We start from the raw sequence: 22393 nt of genomic DNA on the forward strand, positions 1-22393 counted from the left end.
ACTGGAAACATAAGAGAGAAGAAATTGAAAAGTGATGCTCTACCAGAGCAACAAGCGATGCACTGAAAATTAGAAAAACAATGAAAACTGTGAGTATGAAAAGGTAAGTGAAGCAATATTTCTTTGGTTCACTCAAAACCGGGGAAAGGGCCTGTCAATATCTGACCCCATTTTGCAAGAAATGGCGGTGTTATTTCCAGAAGGAGTTTAATGAAGGGGACCCTAAATTTCCTGCCAATGGTAGGTGGCTTCATCGGTGGAAAACACAGAACGGCATTGGACAGCTTAATATCTGTGGAGAAAAACTGTCAGCTAACTCTGATGAGGGTGTAAAATTTAAAAGGGAATTTCAATAAATAATTCTTGCTGAAGGATTAACCAGTGATCAGATTTTTAATTGTCATGAGACTGGGCTGAATTTCAAGATGCTGCCATCAAAACTCTTGCAGCCCAAGCCAAGACATCTGTACCTGGCTACAAGCGTAGTAAGGAAAGAGTTACTGTTGTTGCCTGTAGTAATATTACTGGGAATTTAAAAGCAAAATTGCTTAAGATCGGTAAAGCAAAGAATCGTAGGACATTAAAAACATTTCTGTTAATGCTCTTCCAGTCCATTACATGAATCAAAAGGCTGCCTGGATGTCTGCTGACTTCTTAAAAGATTGTTGTTTACACAGTTTGTTCCAGGTGTAGAAAAAGTTTTATCTCAAACAATCTCCCTAGAAAAGCTCTTCTTCTTCTAGACAATGCTCCATCACACCCAAATGAAGAGCAATGGTGACATCAAAGTCATGTTCCTCCCTCCTAATGTAAACGTCATTATGCCGTCGATGGACCAAGGTGTGCTGGAAACATTGAAGAGGAAATATCGGCGGAAACTCCTTTCATCCCTGATAGAGAAAATGGACAATGACAACGACATGATAGAAAAGTTAAAACGAAACAACATGAAAGACGTGACATACTGGATAGCGCAGTCTTGGGAAGGAGTTGAAACGACGACATTAGAAAGTCTTGGAACATATTGCTGAGTGAGGTTGAACATCAAGAGGAGGTGGTACAAGAAGATGTGGAAAACATTGTTCCCCTATTGAATTGCATTCCTGGTTGTGAGGATGCTATGACTCAAGATGTGAGTAAGTGGTGTGCACAAGATGAGTAGTTTGAACTAACCGACCCTGATAGTGTTGGTTTTGTGAATGCTAACGAAAATGAGGATGAAGAAGAAGAAGAACGAGGCATTGCAGAACAAAAGGAGAAAACGATGACTAACAGTGAAGGATTGTCGTTGATGGTAGGATCTCGCGGCAAGGAAATGTGAATCAGCAGGCAAGCAGACATTGGTGACAAGTTTCTTTTCGTAAGACATTTATAATGTTTTCGTTCAATACTGCATCTACTGTACAATTGAACTGATAAGTCAAGAGATAGAGTACCGTAAAACATAGTAATACAGTATAGGCTTCCTGTTTGTTCTAGTTCATTTTTAAAGTTATTCCGTATTATCCGACATTTTCGGTGATCCGACGTACTCCAGGTCCCGTTTAGGTCGGATAATCGAGACTCTACTGTACTGTAGTTTTTCTTCCAAAAAACAAAGTAATTCTTCCTTTTACAAATGTTACATAACGTATCATGCCATCTCGTGGCAGAATGTCTGAAATACATTCTCAAACCAGATGAAGCTCACTTGGCTAAGAGCTTTGTGTGTACATTGTGTCAGATGCACTATTGCATGGCTGAAAGCCATTGGTATATGCCAGTGAGTCATTTCCATCATTTTGAATAATATTTACTAGAATTGAAGGTATTAAAGCTGTTTAAGGTTTTTCAATTGAGGAATTTTATCAGCATTTCACCTTAGTCTTGCATTGGGCTTATTGATTGGAATGCCTAATGTCTCCAAGATGCTGGCAGCTAGTGCGCTATTGAGACACCTTTTCGAGCCTCCTTTAAAGCACAATGCAGCCATTTATAGTAAGTTGAGTTACACCATATGTCATCTAGTGTACTGGTTACTGTATTGTGCTTTAAACAGGGCTTGCAGTGGTGTCTTGATAGCTGGCACACTAGTGGCCAGTGTCTTGTAGAGCTCTGGCATTTCAGTTAATGTACCTGCTGCCAGACTGGGGTGAAATACTGGTAAATTCACGTGCAAAAGCCTAAAGAGCTTGTATACTTTCATATGTTGTTGATATAATAATAATCATCATCATCATCATTTTTTTTTTTTTTTTTTTTTCTGATAGTGAAGTACTTGTAAAACAAAGACTTTTCAACCAATATGAAATAACACTTTTTTTTTTTTTCCCCTCTGCATTTAGAACTTGGTTTGGAGAAGCAGACTTTGGAAGACCTCCTAGAGCAGACCCTTTCAACTCAACCCAGCAAATCTGCTCCTGCTCCTGATGGAGAAAATGCTATTAAAATAGCTCAATTGCAGCAGGAAAAGGAGAACTTACTGGCAGAGTTGACCCGAATCGCTGGAGCAGAGCGAGACCTTGCGAATATGTGTGGTGTTGTCCAAAAGCGAACTGAGGAGTGTGGAGCTCTTCAGCAGCAACTGAAGAATACCAAACTAACTCTACATGAAAGAGATATCACTCTCTCGGAAAGAATTGAAGAGGTAAAACTGCTTCAAAAGAAACTTTCTGAGAAAGAAAGCATTCTGTTGGAGATGGAATCAAAATTAGTCTCTGCAGAAGCAAGGAGTAAAATTGATCAAACCAAAGTTGATGAAGAAAGAAAAATTTTGGCTAAGAGAATTAATGAATTGGAAATTGAAAAGGCAGATTTGGAGAAGACTCTGCAAGAAACCAAGTCCCGATCTGAATCTGTTAACTCACTCGAGGTACATCTTGCAAAGCTTGAGATTGAGAAGAAGACTACTGAAGCCCAATTGAAGGAAGCAGCTAGCTGTGTCATGCTCTTAGGGGAACGAATAGTGACAGTCAAATGTAGGCTGAATGAGGTGAGTTCTGACTATTAATCTTATTCCTTTTCTACCTAGGATTGCCTAGTTTTGAATAATTACCCATGATCTGTGATATAAGGGTACGATCATCACTGACCTGGTGACAGTGATCTCGATAGTTGTTGATGTTGTGTTGACAAGTCATTATGATCATCAGTTATTTATGAATGATGGTCACTGTGCTTAATAGTTACGTCTATTTTGCAAATTTTTGTGTGTTTGAAAAAACAAGTCAAAGTTGGGGATTTTAATTATTTTAGTTTCACTGAGCAAATGGTTGTGCGGCTTGGATCATGTAGCTATCAGCTTGCATTCGGTAGATAGTGTGTTCCAACCCCATTGTTAGCAACCCTGAAGATGGTTTTCCGTGGGTTTTCATTTTCACACCAGGCAAATGCTGGGGTTGTACTTTAAAGCCACGGTCACTTCCTTCCCACTCCTAGTCCATTCCTATCCGATTGTTGCCTTAAGACTCATCTGTATCGGTATGACGTAAAGGAGATTGTAAAAAGTCGTAGTTTCATAGAAACTATCACCATCAACCAAACAGGCATTTACTACCCTCTTTTGGGGTCAAGATGTTGGAGACGAAGAAGCTCCTTTCAACATAAGGAATATTCAGTTCATGCTCATGCAAGAAGCAGTGGAAATACCGAATGCCTTCAACAATTTTGCTGATGGTCATGGGTTCCGTAGGAATGAGTTTCTTCTCAATGTCTGTGTATTCATAAAAAGAAAATGCCCATTCTCCCAAACTGTCCCATTCTTCATCACAACTGAGTGCATAATCATCTTCATCGCCTGAGTCTTCTCGTTCAGTAAATCCCACTTTATGAAATCAGTGAAATAAGATCAATTTCTTTAATAGAAATTGTAGCGTTCAGATCTATCTAAAATACTTTTATGCAGACATTTTATAAAACATGTTTCGGTCCTATTTTTAGACCTCCTTAAGCTGCCAACATTGAATAAAAATTAATGAAGCAAAATGAACGAGGCATTAAAATGTGAACAATACAATATTGTACATCAAAGCATGAAATAGTCCTCTTGAAACCGAATACACATAATTAAACACTGAGCAAAACATTATTATAATGGTGAACCATGAAAGGTTAAAAGAAGATCATACCATCATATACTTTCAAAACAGTACCAGAATGTTCATTCCTGAGTTAAATATTGCAGAGGGTTTAAAAAATGGTTAATATTGTCTTCGTATTGGAGACACCTTTTAGTTAGTTAATTCCTTAAATTCCTGTTGAGGAGTATAGAGCCGAGACAAGGTTTTGCGATCTGGTTCTGTGATGTGCCATGTGTTTCATCTTTCTATATGTATACGCAAGCTGCTCACTTTCTTATCTCCACTGATCTCCATGTCACCTTATAGTAGGTCTTCCTCTCCTCATCTGGCCCTGAGGATTCCGCTCAAGAGCTGGTTTTGCAATGCTGTGATCAGGTCTGTGCAGTGTATGGCCAATTCACTGCCTCTTTCTTTTCTTGATATCGTCGGTGTAAATAGAATACCTGCTATGTGCAAAAATTGCTGTTTTCAATTAAATGCACAGTCTCAATCAATCACTACTGATGTGCATTTAGGGCAGTCGCCCAGGTGGCAGATTCCCTATCTGTAGTTTTCCTAGCCTTTTCTTAAATGATTGCAAAGAAATTGGAAATTTATTGAACATCTCCCTTGGGAAGTTATTCCAATCACTAATTCCCCTTCCTATAAACGAATATTTGCCCCAATTTGTCCTCTTGAATTCCAACTTTATCTTCCTGTTGTCATCTTTCCTACTTTTAAAGACACCATCCAAACTTATTCGTCTACTGATGTCCTCCCACGCCATCTCTCCACTGACAGCTCGGAACATACCACTTAATGATATAGATGATAGGGATCAACATCTATATCATCTGATAGCCAAGCAGGCATCAATTTCCGGTAATGAGACAAAGTCTCTCATAGTGCATTGGCACTGTCAGTGGCCTCCACGGTATGCACTAGCCAGCGTCTTGGTAGGTGTGCTAGGTACCAACTGATGAGCCCAGCCTGGTACATGGGGGCGAAGCGCTGGTAACCAGGAATGAGTTCACTGGAAAATTTATAATGTCCAATAACGGACCATTTATATTGGTAACATACCACTTAGTCGAGCCGCTCATCTCCTTTCTCCCAAGTCTTCCCAGCCCAAACTTTGCAACATTTTTGTAATGCTACTCTTTTGTCGGAAATCGCCCAGAACAAATCGAGCTGCTTTTCTTTGGATTTTTTCCTGTTCCTGAATCGAGTAATCCTGGTAAGGGTCCCATACACTGGAACCATACTCTAGTTGGGGTCTCACCAGAGACAAATATGCTCTCTCCTTTACATCCTTACTACAACCCCTAAATACTCTCATAACCATGTGCAGAGATCTGTACCCTTTATTTACAATCATATTTATGTGATAACCCCAATGAATATCTTTCCTTATATTAATACCTAGGTATTTACAATGATCCCCAAAGGGAACTTTCACCCCATCAACGCAGTAATTAAAACTATTTGTGAAACTCGCAACCTGACTTTTATCCCCGTTTATCATCATACCATTGCCTACTGTCCATCTCACAACATTATCGAGGTCATTTTGCAGTTGCTCAATATCTTGTAATTTATTTATTACTCTGTACAGAATAACATCATCTGCGAAAAGCCTTATCTCTGATTCAATCATTGATATATCTAAGAAAACGTAAAGGTCCAATAATACTGCCTTGAGGAATTCCCCTCTTAATTTTTACAGGGACAGATAAAGCGTCACATACTCTAATTCTCTGAGTTCTTTTTTCTAGAAACAGAGCAACCCATTCAGTCACTCTTTTGTCAAGTCCAATTGCACTCATTTTTGCCAGTAGTCTCCCATGATCCACCCTATCAAATGCCTTAGACAGGTCAATCACGATACAGTCCAATTGACCTCCTGAATCCAAGATATCTGCTATATCTTGCTGGAATCCTACAAGTTGGGCTTCAGTGGAATAACCTCTCCTAAACCCAAACTGCCTTTTGTCAAACCAGTTATTAATTTTGCAAACATGTCTAATATAATCAGAAAGAATGCTTTCCCAAAGCTTACATACAGTGCATGTCAAACTTACTGGCCTGTAATTTTCAGCTTTATGTCTATCACCCTTTCCTTTATATACAGGGGCTACTATAGCAACTCCATTCATTTGGTAAAGTTCTTTCATGCAAACAATAATCAAATTACTTCAGATAGGGTACTATATCCCAACCCATTGTCTTTAGTATCATCATTATCATCATCGGTTTGCCCTTCCAGCGAGCCGGGTAGGGTGTTTGAAAACTAGCGTCTTCCAAAGTTGCCTATTCAAAAACATTTCGTTGTCCAAGACAGATTCCCAATTCCATCCTCTTCTCTCCAAGTCTTCCCTCAGTTGGTCCATCCATCTTCTTCTTGGTCTTCCAGCTGGTCTTCTACCTGTTATTCTCTTTTCCAGATAAGCACATGGTAACCTTGTGCTATTCATTCGTTTAACATGCCCAAACCATTTAAGTCTAGATGACCTAAGTCCTTCCTCCATCGATTCATTTAGACCTAGGTTAGATCTGATCTCATCATTTTTCACATGATCAAGTCGGGTCTTTTGGAGTGTCTTTAGTATATCCCCCGAAACCTTATCAATTCCAGCTGCTTTTCTAGTTTTCAACTTTTGTGTCTTACTGTAAATGTCATTGCTGTCATAGGTAAATTTTAATACTTCTTTAGTATTAGTCACCTCCTCTATCTGGACATTATCCTTGTAACCAACAATCTTTACATACTGCTGGCTGAATACTTCTGCCTTTTGAAGATCCTCGCATACACACTCCCTTTGTTCATTAATGATTCCCGGAATGTCCTTCTTGGAACCTGTTTCTGCCTTAACCCATTCGTCTCACATTTAAATACCATAGGAGTTCACTAAGAAATCACATTTAAATACCGCTCTACGGCCGTCGTCATCACACTATTATTTAGAAAATCATACAAAACCAACCAGTAAATATTCCTTTCTGAAAATTTTCATGCATGATAACGAAGTAATAAACTTACCAATGCCGCTATTTTAGTATGTCTGCTGGGTGTGGTACACTTCAAAACATTCTTCTAAGTGAAGAGCTACGCCACACTTTTTGCACTGCCAGCAACTTTCGCTTCTTTTACCCCGGCTGTAGCACACAACACACCTTCTTGTGATTTTTGATTTCTTCTCTGTAGGGGGAATACACATAGGAAGGTGGGCCCATGATTTAGCTTGTAATCTGGTTGGGGTGGTGCTCGCTGAAGCTCGACCTCGAACCGAGTACTCCGGTAACTGAACAGTCTCTAGTAGCTGCTGTGCAATGCTAGTTTGGAAGTCTGTGTAGCTCGTCTTTCTTCTAGCAACGATCTTGTGATACACAGTGAAGGAATTGAAAATGCACATATCTAGGAGGTAAAAGAACATTTTCCTATACGCTTTCACTGTGCGTCGCATGACGGGAAATAGAGCTGTAACCTGATCCTGAAGGTCAACACCACCCATCCCCTTCTGGTATTCGAGGCCACACTTGGGCTTTATCACTTCTTCCCTCGGGGTTTGTCCTCTTTTTCGTCTGAGTTTGCCTGTCCCTGTCATGTCAGCTGATTTGTGTTTAGTGGTGAGAAAGCAAACATCCTTGTTATCTTTCCACTTCACACACAACATACTGTTGGCAGCCCACATCTCATACTCTCCACGTTTTAGTTTCGTCTTACTGATATCGCGAGGCATGTCTTTTCGGTTCTGTCTAACAGTTCGAATTACATTCATCTGCTTGTCGTGTAGCCTTTTGAATAAATCTGGGGAAGAATACCAGTTATTTAAAAACAATGTATGTCTTCGGCCCCTAACAATGGTTCACACATGTTGAGCACAACGTTTGTACTTGCTGGTAGACTTGGATCCGTTACATCATCACCTACAAAAATTTTGAAAGACAGACAGTAGCCAGAACTTGATTCACGAATTTTGTAAATTTTTATTCCAAACCTAGAACGTTTAGATGTATTACACTGGACATATGAAAGCCGGCCTCTGAATTTCATTAGACTTTCATCTAGAGCAATGTCTTGTGAAGGTAAATATAATTCTGAAAATTTGGAACAGAAATGTTGTATTATAGGCCTAATCTTTCTTAGTTTGTCACTACTATTGACTTGTACATTGTCAACATATAATAAATCTTCCCCTGCTCATGGTTTCACGAAAAATAGGAGTGTTTATACACCTGTTTTTACTCTAGTATAACTGTATTCTTGACTTTCGCACTTGTGACATTAGTATAACTAACGCAAAATATGCCCTAATTTCGTCGTGTGTAGTCTCAAACCATTTGTCATCGTCTTTCAACTTTTTTCTGGCAGGATTGCTCAACTGTTTTGCTGCATATGAATTTGTCTCGACAGATATTTTGTCAAACAAAGGGTCCATGTATTCACAAAAAACTGAGAGTTCAGATAGTGGCTGCATATCAAACTTTTTCAATAAGTTTTCACTAACCCCACTATATTCACTAAACTTATGTACAACAGGTTTATAGTCACTTTTTGTCCAGTTCCAGTCAGTCAAGTTAGTCTGTGCCGAGGTACGAGCTCGTTTCAAAAGACTCGGCACACTGTCGTTATTTGCATCACTTTCCGTGTCATCAGAACTATAATACGCATCGCTAGTACTCGAACTAAGGACTTCACGGTCTATTTCGTCGTCACAAACATCGCTGCCTTCCATATCACTCTCTAAAACACTATCTATTAGCTTCGGTATTCCTTCTTCATCACACCAGCACATCTGCTTGACGCCATGATGGCAACTGACAAGAGCGAATTTATATGGAAAAAGATTCTCTTATCTCATGTTCCGGAAGTGTGTGAGAACCCGGTGAAAGGGAAGAAAAACCAAAGCCACATGTGTAAACTTCAGCTCAGAATGCATACAAGTGGTGTCTGTGGGTTAGTGACTGAACTACATGGATTGATGTACAGCTGTGCATCGCCGCGAACGGAGCTCGTCATTTGATTTTACGAAGTGGGATCGTGGTCTCGTAAAATATGAAATTAATGGATTGATTGGACACAACTTTATAATCTACATGCGCCATACTACAGTTTCATTACTACTTTTCAACGAGAGAGGTTTTATCTTGTCTTGAGTGGCCATTGGATTCTAATTGCTCTCCATTTAAAAATCAGGTTGCTTCCAGCCGAATTTCACGAACCTTGATACGGCAACTTTAGCCATAGACTTTCTTATTATTTATTTGGTCAAGGCCTAGTTTTTACAGTTTTATAAGATCATTTTAAGATTGCTGATGTAATTACCATACCAACTCTTATTTCTTCGCAAACATTTTAAATGATTTTTAATTGTCAATTGTCATTTAAGAACTCATGATTGCACATATTGTATAATATTCATTCTAATTTTTATTCTCATTTTATATACTTTTTCTTATATCGACAATCAGGATCCTGATTTTTACCTTTAGCATGAGTGTAAAAAGGCTGATGATGCCCTTTTAAAGGGCGAAACATGTCCCTTTAGACCTTAGTTTAATAGGATGTAAGTCCTAACTTTGCAAATATCATTTGTATTGAATAGGTTGACTAATAAAATTTTGAAAATCTTAAATTGATAGCTTTACCTAGACGAAGGGCATACAGTTACGGAAGTTGACAGTGTGCATATTACTTTGGAACATTACTTGAAGGTTCCATTGTATCTCCGAAGTGATTTCATTGCAAGGGTTCACCTGGCAAGAAGGAAACAGCCGAATATGATCAATCATCTTGATCACACCTTTTTCAAGAACTACACGGCCGTTTCATCACTTATCCCTTCAGCCAGGAAAGGTTACTGGCGATCCAAGCATATTCTGAAATATTTAACGGATGGCTGTATTCATCTCCAGCTTCGATATACATCCGAGTACCAGCTTCTTCCAATAAGAAAACGGCGATTTGTGTCAGGATCCTAGGGGGTACCACCAGTCCTGTATCCAACACAAACAAAAATATCTGCAGGAAAGTACAAAGGTTGGCTTACTTTAACCAAACTGTTTCTCATTGATTACCACTCATTCTACAACAATCTTCCTTCCAAGAAGTAACGAGCATGTTAATGTATTATTGAAGTATTCATAACTAATTTTTTTATTTGTTTATTTCAGTTTCAATTATTTTATTTGCATGTTAAAACTTAAAGCTATTTGTCATTTATAGAAACTGAATTTGTCAGATCATTTTGTATGAAACCTGCTATGTGAATTCTAATTTAATGAAGTATCTGTTGTGTGCCTACCAAATATTATATTTCATTATATCTTGACGTGATAATACATTATTGGTTATTTTTCAATTCTTCTTTAATTCAGCTCCCTTATCCTGCTCAAATAATTATTTTCTGAGAGTATTTGATGCCCAATCTTACCTCCAGATAGTTTTTTGTATCTCCTGAAAAGTTTGTGTTTTGCACATAGCAAATATAGCAAATATCGTTACACCAACGATATGCTGTTCAATGGGTAATTGGTGCATTCTCTTCCACAAATCCTCATTTGACACCACTTCTGGCCAGTATATTCCTAAGATGTTCCTGAGACATTTGTTCACAAATGTTCTGAATCTTCCGTGTCAAAGACTTGGTCACTTTCCAGGTTCACACACGTAAAGCAGCACAGGCTTAACATTGTTATAGAAGATCCGCAGTTTTATTCTCATACTGAGTTCTTCACACTTCCATATGGGATGGAGTGTTTCGAACACACCCTTAGCTGTGTTCAAACGTCTGGTGACATCTTCACCTGCCCCTCCATTCGCCACTACAATGCTTCCTAGTTAGTAGAAGCTATTCACTCTCTCTATAATCTGCCCATCCAGTTGCAACGGTGTATAATTTTGGTTTCTCAATTGAATTTCTTTTTTCTTCTTCGCTTCGTCTCTGGGCTACTCGGCTAAGGTCGGCTGAACTCTGCTCGGATTTGGATCACTACGGAGCAAGTGAGGAAGAGGGAGACAGGTGGATCGAGCGAGACAAGCGTGGGGAAAGAGAGAGACAGTGCTATTGCTCCAAATCGAGGAGTGGGGGGTCTGCACTCTGGTCAACCAAGTGAAGTCGTTTTTTGCACCATGCACAGTGCAATGCACTGGTGCATGCACCCTGAGAGGCCCTGAATTAGACTATCACAAGACAAATATGCACCATGCTAGTCAGCTTCACATGATTATGTTCCTAATCTGAGGTAGGCTATCATGCAACAAATATTTGCTACCTTTCACTGTACCACTCATCATAGAATGGAGTGCGAAATACAAGCACAAATAGTCTTACTGCTAACTGGCAAGTGAAACAGAATATTGCTGACGCTAACGGCTTGCTCCCAAAAGTGCAACCTACCCTGTGAAGTTCCAGGAATACAAGGACTTCTCCCGTTATCACACTCCTTTCCCTTGCGTGCTTCCTGTGGCAAGGGCTCTTATCTGTATTGGAAATCGCATTCCTTTCACAAGGGATGTCAAAAAACATTTTCAGGGGTGGAAAAACTGTGATCATACTAAGCAGAAGTAGCACAGATTCATGACGCTGTAAGAGACTTATTTTTATATCGATTTAATACGATGGGAATCAGGACTTCAAATTTATGTGATAATGAGGAACACACTAACGAGGCTTCACTGTGTATATATACTGGATGTCTCACCTAAGAGTCGTCAAGTGCTTTTTCTCTGGTGTATTGAAAGATTTCTTCAATTTTGTTTTTGTAATGTGTAGGTAATCAGCCCAAACAAAAACTGCCCATCCTGTACATCTTGCAACATCCATTGTCAGCGGAAAATGTCGTTTAGATTTTTGCTGCAAACTAAATGTTGTTTACAGTGTAATTTTATGTGCCCAATTGCCTGGCTCCATGGCTAAATGGTTAGCATGCTGGCCTTTGGTCACAAGGGTCCCGAGTTTGATTCCTGGCGGGGTTGGGAATTTTAACCATAATTGGTTAATTCCCCTGGCCCGGAGACTGGGTGTATGTGTCATCTTCATCATCATTTCATCCTCATCACGACGTGCAGGTTGCCTACGGGTGTCAAATCAAAAGACCTGCACCTGGCGAGCCGAAGTCATCGGACACATCCCGGCACTAAAAGCCATACGCCATTTCATTTCATATACCCAATTGATAGATCAGCCTCAAATTAGTCTCTTATGATATTCCTTAAGAATATTTGTTAATGGTGACAGCACAGCTTCCCTAGTGCCTTGTAGTACACCGTGCTGTCTCCATGCTAGTGTCGTATAGCAGCCTCACTCAGCTGCTGCTGAAAATACTAACTGTTCCTCTTGTACCACCAATGTCAATAACTATCCTTGAATGGAATATCACAATAGACTTATTTGAGGCTGCTCTATCGATTGGATGCATAAAATTACATTTTTGCATCCGGGAGATAGTGGGTTCAAACCCTACGACTGTCCGCAGCCCTGAAGATGGTTTTCTGTTGTTTCCCATTTTCATACCAGGCAAATGCTGAGGCTGTACCTTAATTAAGACCACGGCCACTTCCTTCCAACTTCTAGGCCTATCCCATCACCGCTATAAGACCTATCTGTGTCAGTGCAACGTAAAGCAGATTGTAAAAAAATAATAATAATAAATTACACTTTAAACAACATTTTTTTGCAGTGAGAACATAAACAATATCTTCTGTTGATTTTAATAAATGTCCCGTAAACATTCCATGCCATAACGTAGCACTGAATACGAGGATTCTACTGCTTCATCAGCTGATAAATTCTGAAAACATCACCTTCCAGTAAAAATGAGGCAGATAATTTAATCAATGTTAATCTCCATTTAAAAAGTCAAAATGTCTTCTGTTGATGCACCCGATGAGCAGTCTTTGTTTGGGCTGACTCTACCTTCATATTACAAAAACAAAATTGAAAATATCTTCCGAAACACCAGAGAAAAGGGGCCCGATCACTTAGATGAGACACCCAGTGTGTGTATATATACAGGGTGGTCGGAATCAACGTGAAATGAGTATGTGAGCGTCAGAGCGTTGGTCCTACTGATAAGTAATTTGAAAAAAATGTCGATATCTCACTCCATTGTCATTTTATTGGCCGCTGAAGTTAGCCAATAAGATCGCTTCGCGGGTGAATTCAAATAGGCTTTACGAGGCAGTGTTGCTAAATCTGCACGTGATTTGGTCGGGCTTGAGAGCCATAATATGCTTACAATTTTGTATTTTTTATTTTTCTATTCCACCTTTTCAATACAATTGATTTTATGTTGTTAGAAATTCATATTGCTACAACACTCTTTTATAGGGACATGTTTTGCTTGGTTTCAAGCATCCTCAGCCTTTGTAATCATCTTTGCTTAATTATAATGCACAAATTTGTCAAAGCAAATTAACAATAACAGGTCTTTACCTTGAGATGATTACAAAGGCTGAGGATGCTTGAAACCAAGCGAAACATGTCCCTATAGAGTGTTGTAGCAATATGAATTTCTAACAACATAAAATCAATTGTATTGAAAAGGTGGAATAGAAAAACAAAAAATAGAAAATTGTAAGCATATTATAGCAAATTTCAATACGGCTCTAAACATGAGATTAGTTACATGTAAACTTGAGAGCCATGCTGAGAAATAAGTATCAAACACAACCACACCATGGGTTTCAGCCAGTGCCACCATAGTGTGCTTGCTATGTGCTGAGCCTATTAGCAGGGAGGTTCTTGTTCAAGTCCCTCCCCTGGAGCCTTTCAAGCCGGTAACAACCCACGTGCAGATTTAGCAACACCGCCTCGCAAAGCCCATCTGAAGTCGCCCACGAAGCGATCTGATTGGCTAACTTCAGCAGCTGATAAAATGACAACAGCATGAGAGATGTATTTTTTCCCCCCCAATTATTTATCAGTATGACCAACCCACTAACACTCATATATCTGGTTCATGTTGTTTCTTACCACTCTGTATACACACACAGTATAGAGAGAGGGTGAGATGGGGGGACAAAAATTATGGTCATATAATAGGACATACACAATGATAGGTCAGTGTGGGAAGAGGGAGCAACAGAAGAGGAGGTAAGGATGAACATAAGAACACAAAATCTTCACATCTTCACAAACTACCATCTTCGAATACATAGGCTCTCTTCTCTTCAATCCGAGTTTTTCTACATCTATCTCTTCTCAGCCCCTGACAAGCTCGTTTCTGCTTCCCACCCTCATCAGGAAAGTGGGCTTCAACACTCATTGAGGGTCCATTTTAACATTATTTTTGGTTATATTCGACAGGATTCATTTCGCTTCAGACCTGACCCCATATAGAACTGCAGCAAGGGTTGAACACTCGCAGTGATTTTAATTTATGAGTACACCACGTCAGAAATTTAGGCTTCTTAAAATTCTGCATAGAGATGTAACATTCCATGCCATAACGTAGCACTGAATACGAGGATTCTACTGCTTCATCAGCTGATCAATTCTGAAAACATCACCTTCCAGTAAAAATGAGGCAGATAATTTAATCAATGTTAATCTCCATTTAAAAAGTCAAAATAATAACTGTAATCAGATGAGGAATTGAATGCCTAATTTATAGGTAAAGAAATCTCTAATGCTGGATGGTGTCTATCAAGGGGATAGTGCTTTTATTCCTAGACTTAAGTGGAACTGGAGTCACTGAATGTCTTGTTCTTCAGGACATCATCCAAAGCACTTCTCTTAGCTGAAATGTCAGTCTTGACCATTTCCATCCAGCAGGTTCGAGATCTTCTAACATGGCGTTTTCCTTCTACCTCTCCCTCATAGTGCACTCAAGTTGTTCTCGTAGGCTCCATCCTCATCATCTGTCCAAACCACTGCAATCTGGATGTGCTGACTTTGTCTAGTAGACATAATGCCAGCTTCTTGCCTCACCACCGCATTTTTTTTCCATCTCGGTCTTCTGGATAGTAGACCTCAGGAACTTCATCTCTGATGCCTGCAATCTTAATGAGTCTCCATTTGTGAATGTGCATGTTTTGATACGATAGGTCAAGATCGTTATGGAGTAGCTGTTGAACTTTGCTAACTTTGTTTTTTTCTTAATCATCCCAAAGAAGGGTCCTGACTTGTTGGTAGAAGAGGGAACTCTTTTGTCCCTGTTAGTGATTTCTCTTGTGGGTAAGCTGTTTCTGGAGGTTACACTGCCAAGGTAGATGAAACTCTGTACACTCTCGAATTGGTGGTCATGCTAGTTTGCTGCTTGCTTGTTGGCCATCTCTGTTCATTGCCATCATCACTGATCTTGAATTCCTCAAACTTGGTCTTCTATGTGTTGAGCCTTAGTATGATGCTATTTTCTGTGTACTAAAATTAAGTAATAATATGCAATATTTTATAGTTGTCTTACTTTACATAAGAAGTATAATTTGCTAATCTGAGTTACTCAGCAGTTTGATACCTTCAATCTTCATAAAGGATATAATACCTCCATTACTGTACGCAATGAATTGTTTAAGTTTTTGACATCAATAAAACTGTTGGCCTCTTGCTTAACTAGACTGCATGCTTACTTTGATTTCTTGAGAATAAAGAGAAATGAGTGAAATACTCAAGTATGGAAACTCTTGTTATACTCCTGCACTTTGGCATATTACACAAGAGGAAGTGAGTGTATTATGAGATGGTTAGTAGTTAATTATACAGTTTAATATGCAATAACGATGATTGAAGCAATTTCCAATTTATTTATTGCTGATAATTTCATGGTAGTCTTTTCTGTTATTAGTTAGAAAGTGAGCGAGCTGTCTTGGAAAATGAACTGACTCAAGTGATGCAAACATGTCGTGAACGCCGTGAGGAACGTGACATTCTACGAGAACATCAGAAGGCTCAAGAGCAGAGGTTAAGGGAGAGTCTTGGAATCAGTGCAGCTTCTGAAAGTGGTTACTTTACCCACGAGCTTCGCTGCACGAAACAAGAGGTTAGTGTCACTGTGCTTTTAATCATCCATAGAAAAAATTCCACATCATTTTCTTTGCTACCATTTAAAACTAGCAGCCCATCTGCTGGCCATGATCATTAAGGCATCAGGTCTGTAGGGTCTGACACTGTGACTAGCCTGTTCGAGTCCTGTTGGCGGGGGAAAAAATTCACCATCAGTTTGTTGGTCAGCCAGTTAGGGGAGGTAGTGTGGAATACAATTTCTAATCACTAAATTGTGTGCCAATGGCCTCAGTTCACTTATAAACATCTCTGCAGTGTTCATATGGAGTTGCTTACTTACTTAGAGCCAAGACTGGTTAGGATGTTTTTGGGGAGACAGAAAAAAAAGTTCCTAAAGAGGAAATGTGCTAAAAAGTTAAAATATATTAGCTGTTAAATTTAAGGTTAGGTTTAAATGTAAAAATAATAACAATAAAAACAAAGAAACAAGTGTTTAAGAATTATAATTCATGAAATGAATAAAGAAATACAGTAGAAGTCCACTATAGCAAGTACAGCATATAACAAGAACCCAGTTATAACGACAATTTTGGTCTGTCCCTTCAAAATTCCTATATTAAACTGTGTATTATCCTTCGGTTACAGCGAGAGCCCTACCACTGACGCATCCGTTATTATGAGCGATTAAACGCACATGATTTTTTTTCCATTACTGTTATTTATGCACCCCAGCGATTATGTTGCATGCGATCGATCACTTTCGGTATCGTTCCCTTCCTATGTCCACTAACGAGCTCTCTCGTCAACATTCGACGGCGATGTCAGAGTCAACTGCTGCTCCATACAGAAAATTCCAAATGAAATAAAATATGTTTTCCTAATAAATGCATAAATAACATGTTCGGTAACAGTTGTTAACTCGTTTAAATAAAGGCTGAATACCGTATTTCACGGCATAATCGTCGCACTTTTTATACCAAAATTTTCGAAAAAAATTGTAGGGTGCGACCATTATACGATGAATATTTAATATCAGTATTTGTATTACTCAAAAAAAAAAAATGTATTTATAACTAAATTGTATTTGATACAAATTTAAGATGCACGTAATACTCGCGTTTATACATCAAAATAATTAAAATAGTCTAAAACAAAATTCATAATTTTTCGCAACAATTCGGCGAACGTTTTACCAACCTGAAAATAAAAATGAACGTATTAAGTTAATTTGTCATTAATTTGAGTATTAAAGTTAAAATATTACACTTGCAAAAAATTATCGCTTTGTTGTGAAATGCGGACTTACCGGTACGCAATTTATTCCAAATCTTCGGTGTCGCTATCGCAGGTTTCGCTATCTGATGCGCCGTCCTCGCCTCTGTTAATACCAGTATCAGATTCTTCGTCTCCCTGCCACACTGCGTCATCTTCGGAACCGTCTAGTGCATTCGAAATCCCAGTCCTTTTGAAGCTCTTGGAGACTAGTTCAGGTGGTATAAGATCCCAACTCTTCTTTACCCACGAGCATAACAAGTCCAAGGGTGGACGCCTGATATTTCCGGCGGGCGTCAATTGCTGATCGCCGCTCATCATCCACTCGTTGTAAAATCGACGTAAGTGGTCTTTAAAGGGTTTATTAACACATACGTCTAGTGGCTGCAAAGCAGATTTAGGCCACCAGGAATGACTATCTGTCGTGTCTTATTCGTAGTGAGAATTTGCTTCACTTCGTTCACGAGGTGACCTCGGAAACTATCTAAAACAAGCAGAGCTGGTTGTTTTAGTACTGCACCAGGTCTTCTATTCGACACAGTTTTAATCCAGTCCAGCATGAGTTCTACGTCCATCCAACCCTTTAGTTGCACTCGTACATGAATTCCACGGGGAAACTGTATATTCTTAGGCATCGTTTTCCTCTTGAAAATGATGTAAGGCGGCAACTTTCTCCCGTCAGCTGTAATGGCTAGCATTGCCGTGCATCGCAACTTCTCACTACCGCTGGTTTTCATTAATACACTCCGTGATCCTTTTAGCGCAATAGTGCTGTTGCGAGGCATATCAAAAAAGATTGGAGTCTGATCGGCATTACCGATTTGAGAAAGCAAGTACGAAGTTTCCTTGCGCAAACGTATGACAAATAGGTGAAAATTTACAATCTTGTCCGTGTAATCAGCAGGCAACTTTTGGCTTAGTGTTGTTCTCCTTCGCACTGACAGATTGTGTCGTCGCATGAACCCCTTAATCCACCCACGAGTCGCCTTAAACTGAGTTACCGGTATGTTGTGTTTGCGCGCTACCTCCTGTCCCTTAATTTGTAACATTTCATATGATTCACTGCAGCCATTGTTACGTATTTCACTGACGTACCTAAACACTTCTTCGTCAATTATAGGAAACTTCCCTGTTTTAGGACCTCTAAACGCGCGTCTAGAAGGGTTTGTGCTTTTTAGCTTGTTTTTTACTTTCCGCCAGTCACGCACCAACTTTTCACTCACAGACAATTTTCTTTCTGCAGCTCTGTTCCCGTGCTGTTAAGCGAAGGCAATTACGCTTAGCTTGAAGCCCGCTGAATAGTTTCTATATTTACCCATAATCGCTTATAAATGCTTCACACGTTAATGTTTTGCGATATAAATGACTTTCCGTAATTGTTCACTATTAAAACAAATTATTTCTGCAAACACCCAAAACACAAATTAAAAACTTAAATTCTCACGCACACATGTCTACAGTAATCACATAAATCTGAAACAAATAAATGCATCTGTGATCTGTCCATTCCAGAGCAGCCAATACTGTTAGGCAGCAAGGAAGCATGCAACAATTTATCAGTTTAGCTCGTTGGTTGCGACACACTACTGCGCTTGCGCAAAGCTCGCAAACCGGAGCTCTAGCTAGCGCGGTGTAGATTTACTGTATAGTTGACTGTATTCCGAGACGTCAGTAACAAACATTCATTTTTTTCAATTTCTTTTAAACATACGGTAATTAGGTTAATATTTCTTCCCAGTTATTGATGATTTTATATTACATTACTGACGAGTTTATAAAATAAAACTTTAATAGCATTGGATAATAATTATCTTTGTCGGTGCGACGTAAAGCCCCCTAGCAAAAAAAAAATAATTATCTTGACTACTTGGATAAAACTTTTGATCCCATGCCCGGACACTTATGACGTAGTAGTAAGATAAGAGTCTAGCGATGACAACTGAGACATCATAAATAATTCGGCTGAATAATTCCGTGGAAATCTGCGTTATCGTCTTGGATTTCACTTCGTGCGCAATAACACAGGAGCCGGCCCCATGGTGTAGGGGTAGCGTGCTTGCCTCTTACACGGAGGCCTCGGGTTCAATTCACGGCCGGGTCAGGGAATTTTACCTGTATCTGAGGGTTGGTTCGAGGTCCATTCAACCTACCTAGCCGGTATTTCCTGGCGAGGTTGCCGATAAGCGATAACTAACAGCCTTACGTATTTCAAATGGGAACTCATAATATGTAGGTGGTGAATAAATAGTACACTGTCTCGCGACCACGTTGTCAAACTGCCGATAGCCTACCGGTAAGCATAATATGTAGGTGGTGAATAAATAGTACACTGTCTCGCGACCACGTTGTCAAACTGCCGATAGTCTACCAGTAAGCCATGCGTCGTACATATACCGGTATTATTTATTTATACGTTGTGCAACATGTCGCAAACGTGACTGTGTTGCCAAATTGCCCATAAACCATACACGTATTTAAATTGCGCATTCATGTGCAACTTACGTTGCAGTTCCATTTACCTTTTAACCAGATTAGTGAACAAAATTTGGACGTGCGACGATTATGTAATTAAAGGTTTAAAGTCCGATTTTTGTATTGAAAATAAAGGATGCGACGATTACGCGGTGGCGACGATTATGCCGTGAAATACGGTAAATGATCTCTTAATTTTAATGCTAAATGTACTGCAATTAAGTAAGAATGGGATACACCTCAAGATATGGAAGAGTGCATCATTAATTTTAGAGGTTAGTTTATATTTCCTTGCGTCGGGTTAAATTGATCAGGCTTTTCAGGCGTTTTCTCTATTAACCAGCGTTTCGTCTTAGGTCTGACACTACACTCATCAGAGTGGGATGTGTCAGACCCTACCCACTGACGCTGGGGTGTATGCAGGTGAATTTATCAGAAGTCTATATAAGAGGCACAGTCTGATAACTGCATACGGGAGATAAAACTCCACAATGGAATTATTGCCTGCCTAGCAATTCCGAATGGAAATTCAAAGTTCCCAAGGAGGGAATTAGATATTTTTCCACCAATAGAGCATGTCAAAAAACAGATCAGATGTAAGGCTTTTCAGGCGTTTGCTCTATTAACCAGCGTTTCGTCTTAGGTCTGACACTAGACTCATCCGAGTGGGATGTGTCAGACCCTTCCCTTGTGGAGTTTTATCTCCCGTATGCAGACTGGCCTCTTATATAGGCTTCTGATAAGTTCACCTGCATACACCCTAGCGTCAGTGGGTAGGGTCTGACACATCCCACTCTGATGAGTCCAGTGTCAGACCTAAGACGAAACGCTGGTTAATAGAGCAAACGCCTGAAAAGCCTTACATCTGATCTGTTTTTTGACATGTTCTATTGGTGGAAAAATATCTAATTCCCTCCTTGGGAACTTAGAATTTCCATTCTGGTTAAATTACAAAAAGGCTAATATCATGTAAATTTATAGCGAGAATGTTATCATTTCTCTACTAGCGCTTGAAGTATGTTTTCATCAGGTGTATAGTATGGTTAAGTTAGGATAGCTGGTGCTGTTTGAATAAGAAAACTGAAATGTTTGCCACAAAATGCGATTGATCATCTTTGGTACGGTATAGTTTTCTCACTGTGCATTTGCGAGCTCTCTCGTTGACTGCTGTTCTCTAAAGAAAATCTGAAATGAGAGGGGATAACATGTTTTCATAATAAATGCGTAAGTAACGTGGCCGATGGCAGTTGTTAAATTAAAAATAAAGGCTGAATAAACGATCTCTTAATTTTAATGCTAAATACTGCAATTAAGTAAGAATGGGATACACGTCAAGATATGGCAGAGTACATCACTGATTTTAGAGGATAGTTTATATTTTTTAATGTCTAGTTAAATTTCGGAAAGGGTATTCTCATGTAAATTTCTCTACATGCATCTGAATTGTTATATGATACATATACGGTTAGGGTAGCTGATGCCACTTGAAGAAGGGAACTGGAATGTTTGCCACAGAAGCCTCTGGAGTGCTACCATATTTCTCCGAACCCAAGACGACGTTTTCCTTGGAATCATGTGAAAAATCGAGGGTCGTCTTGCATTCGCGGCCTAACTGTAATGAATACCATCGGCAACTATTGCGGTAACTACGCTGCTTCTTCCCCCGCCCCGCGCGCACACATAACTTGTTGACAATAAACGACCGCCTCTTTATTATACATCGCTAGCCGCAGCAACCGGTTGTACAGTGCCTCTGCAAGGGCGCCCGTAGGATAGCTTGTAGATGATAGGAAAACTTAAAACGGTCCACCTTTTCAATACAAAAATGTTATAGTTTATTTATAACATGTATTTGCACTTGGAACTAGTTTCAACGCTGTTTTGCTTCATCATCAGCCAAAATGTGGGAAATAGGCCAGCATGTAGGCATTTATATTACACAAGGCGTTACATTAAACAATACACATAAGAGTTCTTCTGAGAAGAGTTCATCATTTTTTCTATGTTCCGACTAACTAATGAAGTCTCCCTTGAGTTCCTGATAAACATACACAACAGGAAATTCTCCTTCACTCTCAACAATAGCTATAAAGACCAACGGTAAAATTTCATTTTAAATATTGTGCAGAGACGTGAAATCATGATCTTGAACATGATATAACTCCTTCATATAACCCAATTTTTTTACACAAGGTGTTACATTAAATAATACACATCTTACGAGGAGATAAAAACAGGGACGAATGTAGAAACACATGCATCGTTGAGAAAGCAAAAGTTATACATATTAAAAATAAGCTTAACCACACAACTTGCAGTGCAAAAATATTTGCCTTGAATGATTCCTGAATACAAAACGCACGCGTACACACTTCTAAAGAGCCAGCAGGCAGGAAAAAGTAAGGTGAAACCTTAAGAGACCTGTGAAGTTTACAAGATGGTGTGTTAATGAAGCTATGTAATATAGAGAGAGACTTTCAAATGTGGTTAAATGAAGAAGTTATATCATGTTCAAGATCATGCTTCCACATCTCTGCACAGTATTTAAAATACAATTTACCGTTGGTCTTTTATAGCTATTGTTGAGAGTTAAGGAGAATTTCCTGTTGTGTATGTTTATCAGGAACTCAAGGGAGACTTCAGTAGTTAGTCGGAACATAGAAAGAA

At 39.3% G+C, this 22393-nt stretch overlaps 1 protein-coding gene across 3 annotated transcripts in view; it reads left to right on the top strand.

The window, feature by feature from the left end:
- LOC136874115 (tax1-binding protein 1 homolog) overlaps positions 1-22393 on the top strand; it is a 228603-nt gene that overhangs the window by 113266 nt on the left and 92944 nt on the right. For all 3 annotated transcript variants that reach the window (XM_068227663.1, XM_067147670.2, XM_067147671.2), the window contains exons 8-9: positions 2325-2971; positions 15825-16019. In XM_068227663.1, coding sequence (XP_068083764.1) covers positions 2325-2971; positions 15825-16019 — 842 coding nt within the window. The remainder of the gene's footprint in view (positions 1-2324; positions 2972-15824; positions 16020-22393) is intronic.

This window comes from Anabrus simplex, chromosome 5 (genome assembly GCF_040414725.1).
Source record: "Anabrus simplex isolate iqAnaSimp1 chromosome 5, ASM4041472v1, whole genome shotgun sequence".
NCBI classification, from domain to species: domain Eukaryota; kingdom Metazoa; phylum Arthropoda; class Insecta; order Orthoptera; family Tettigoniidae; genus Anabrus; species Anabrus simplex.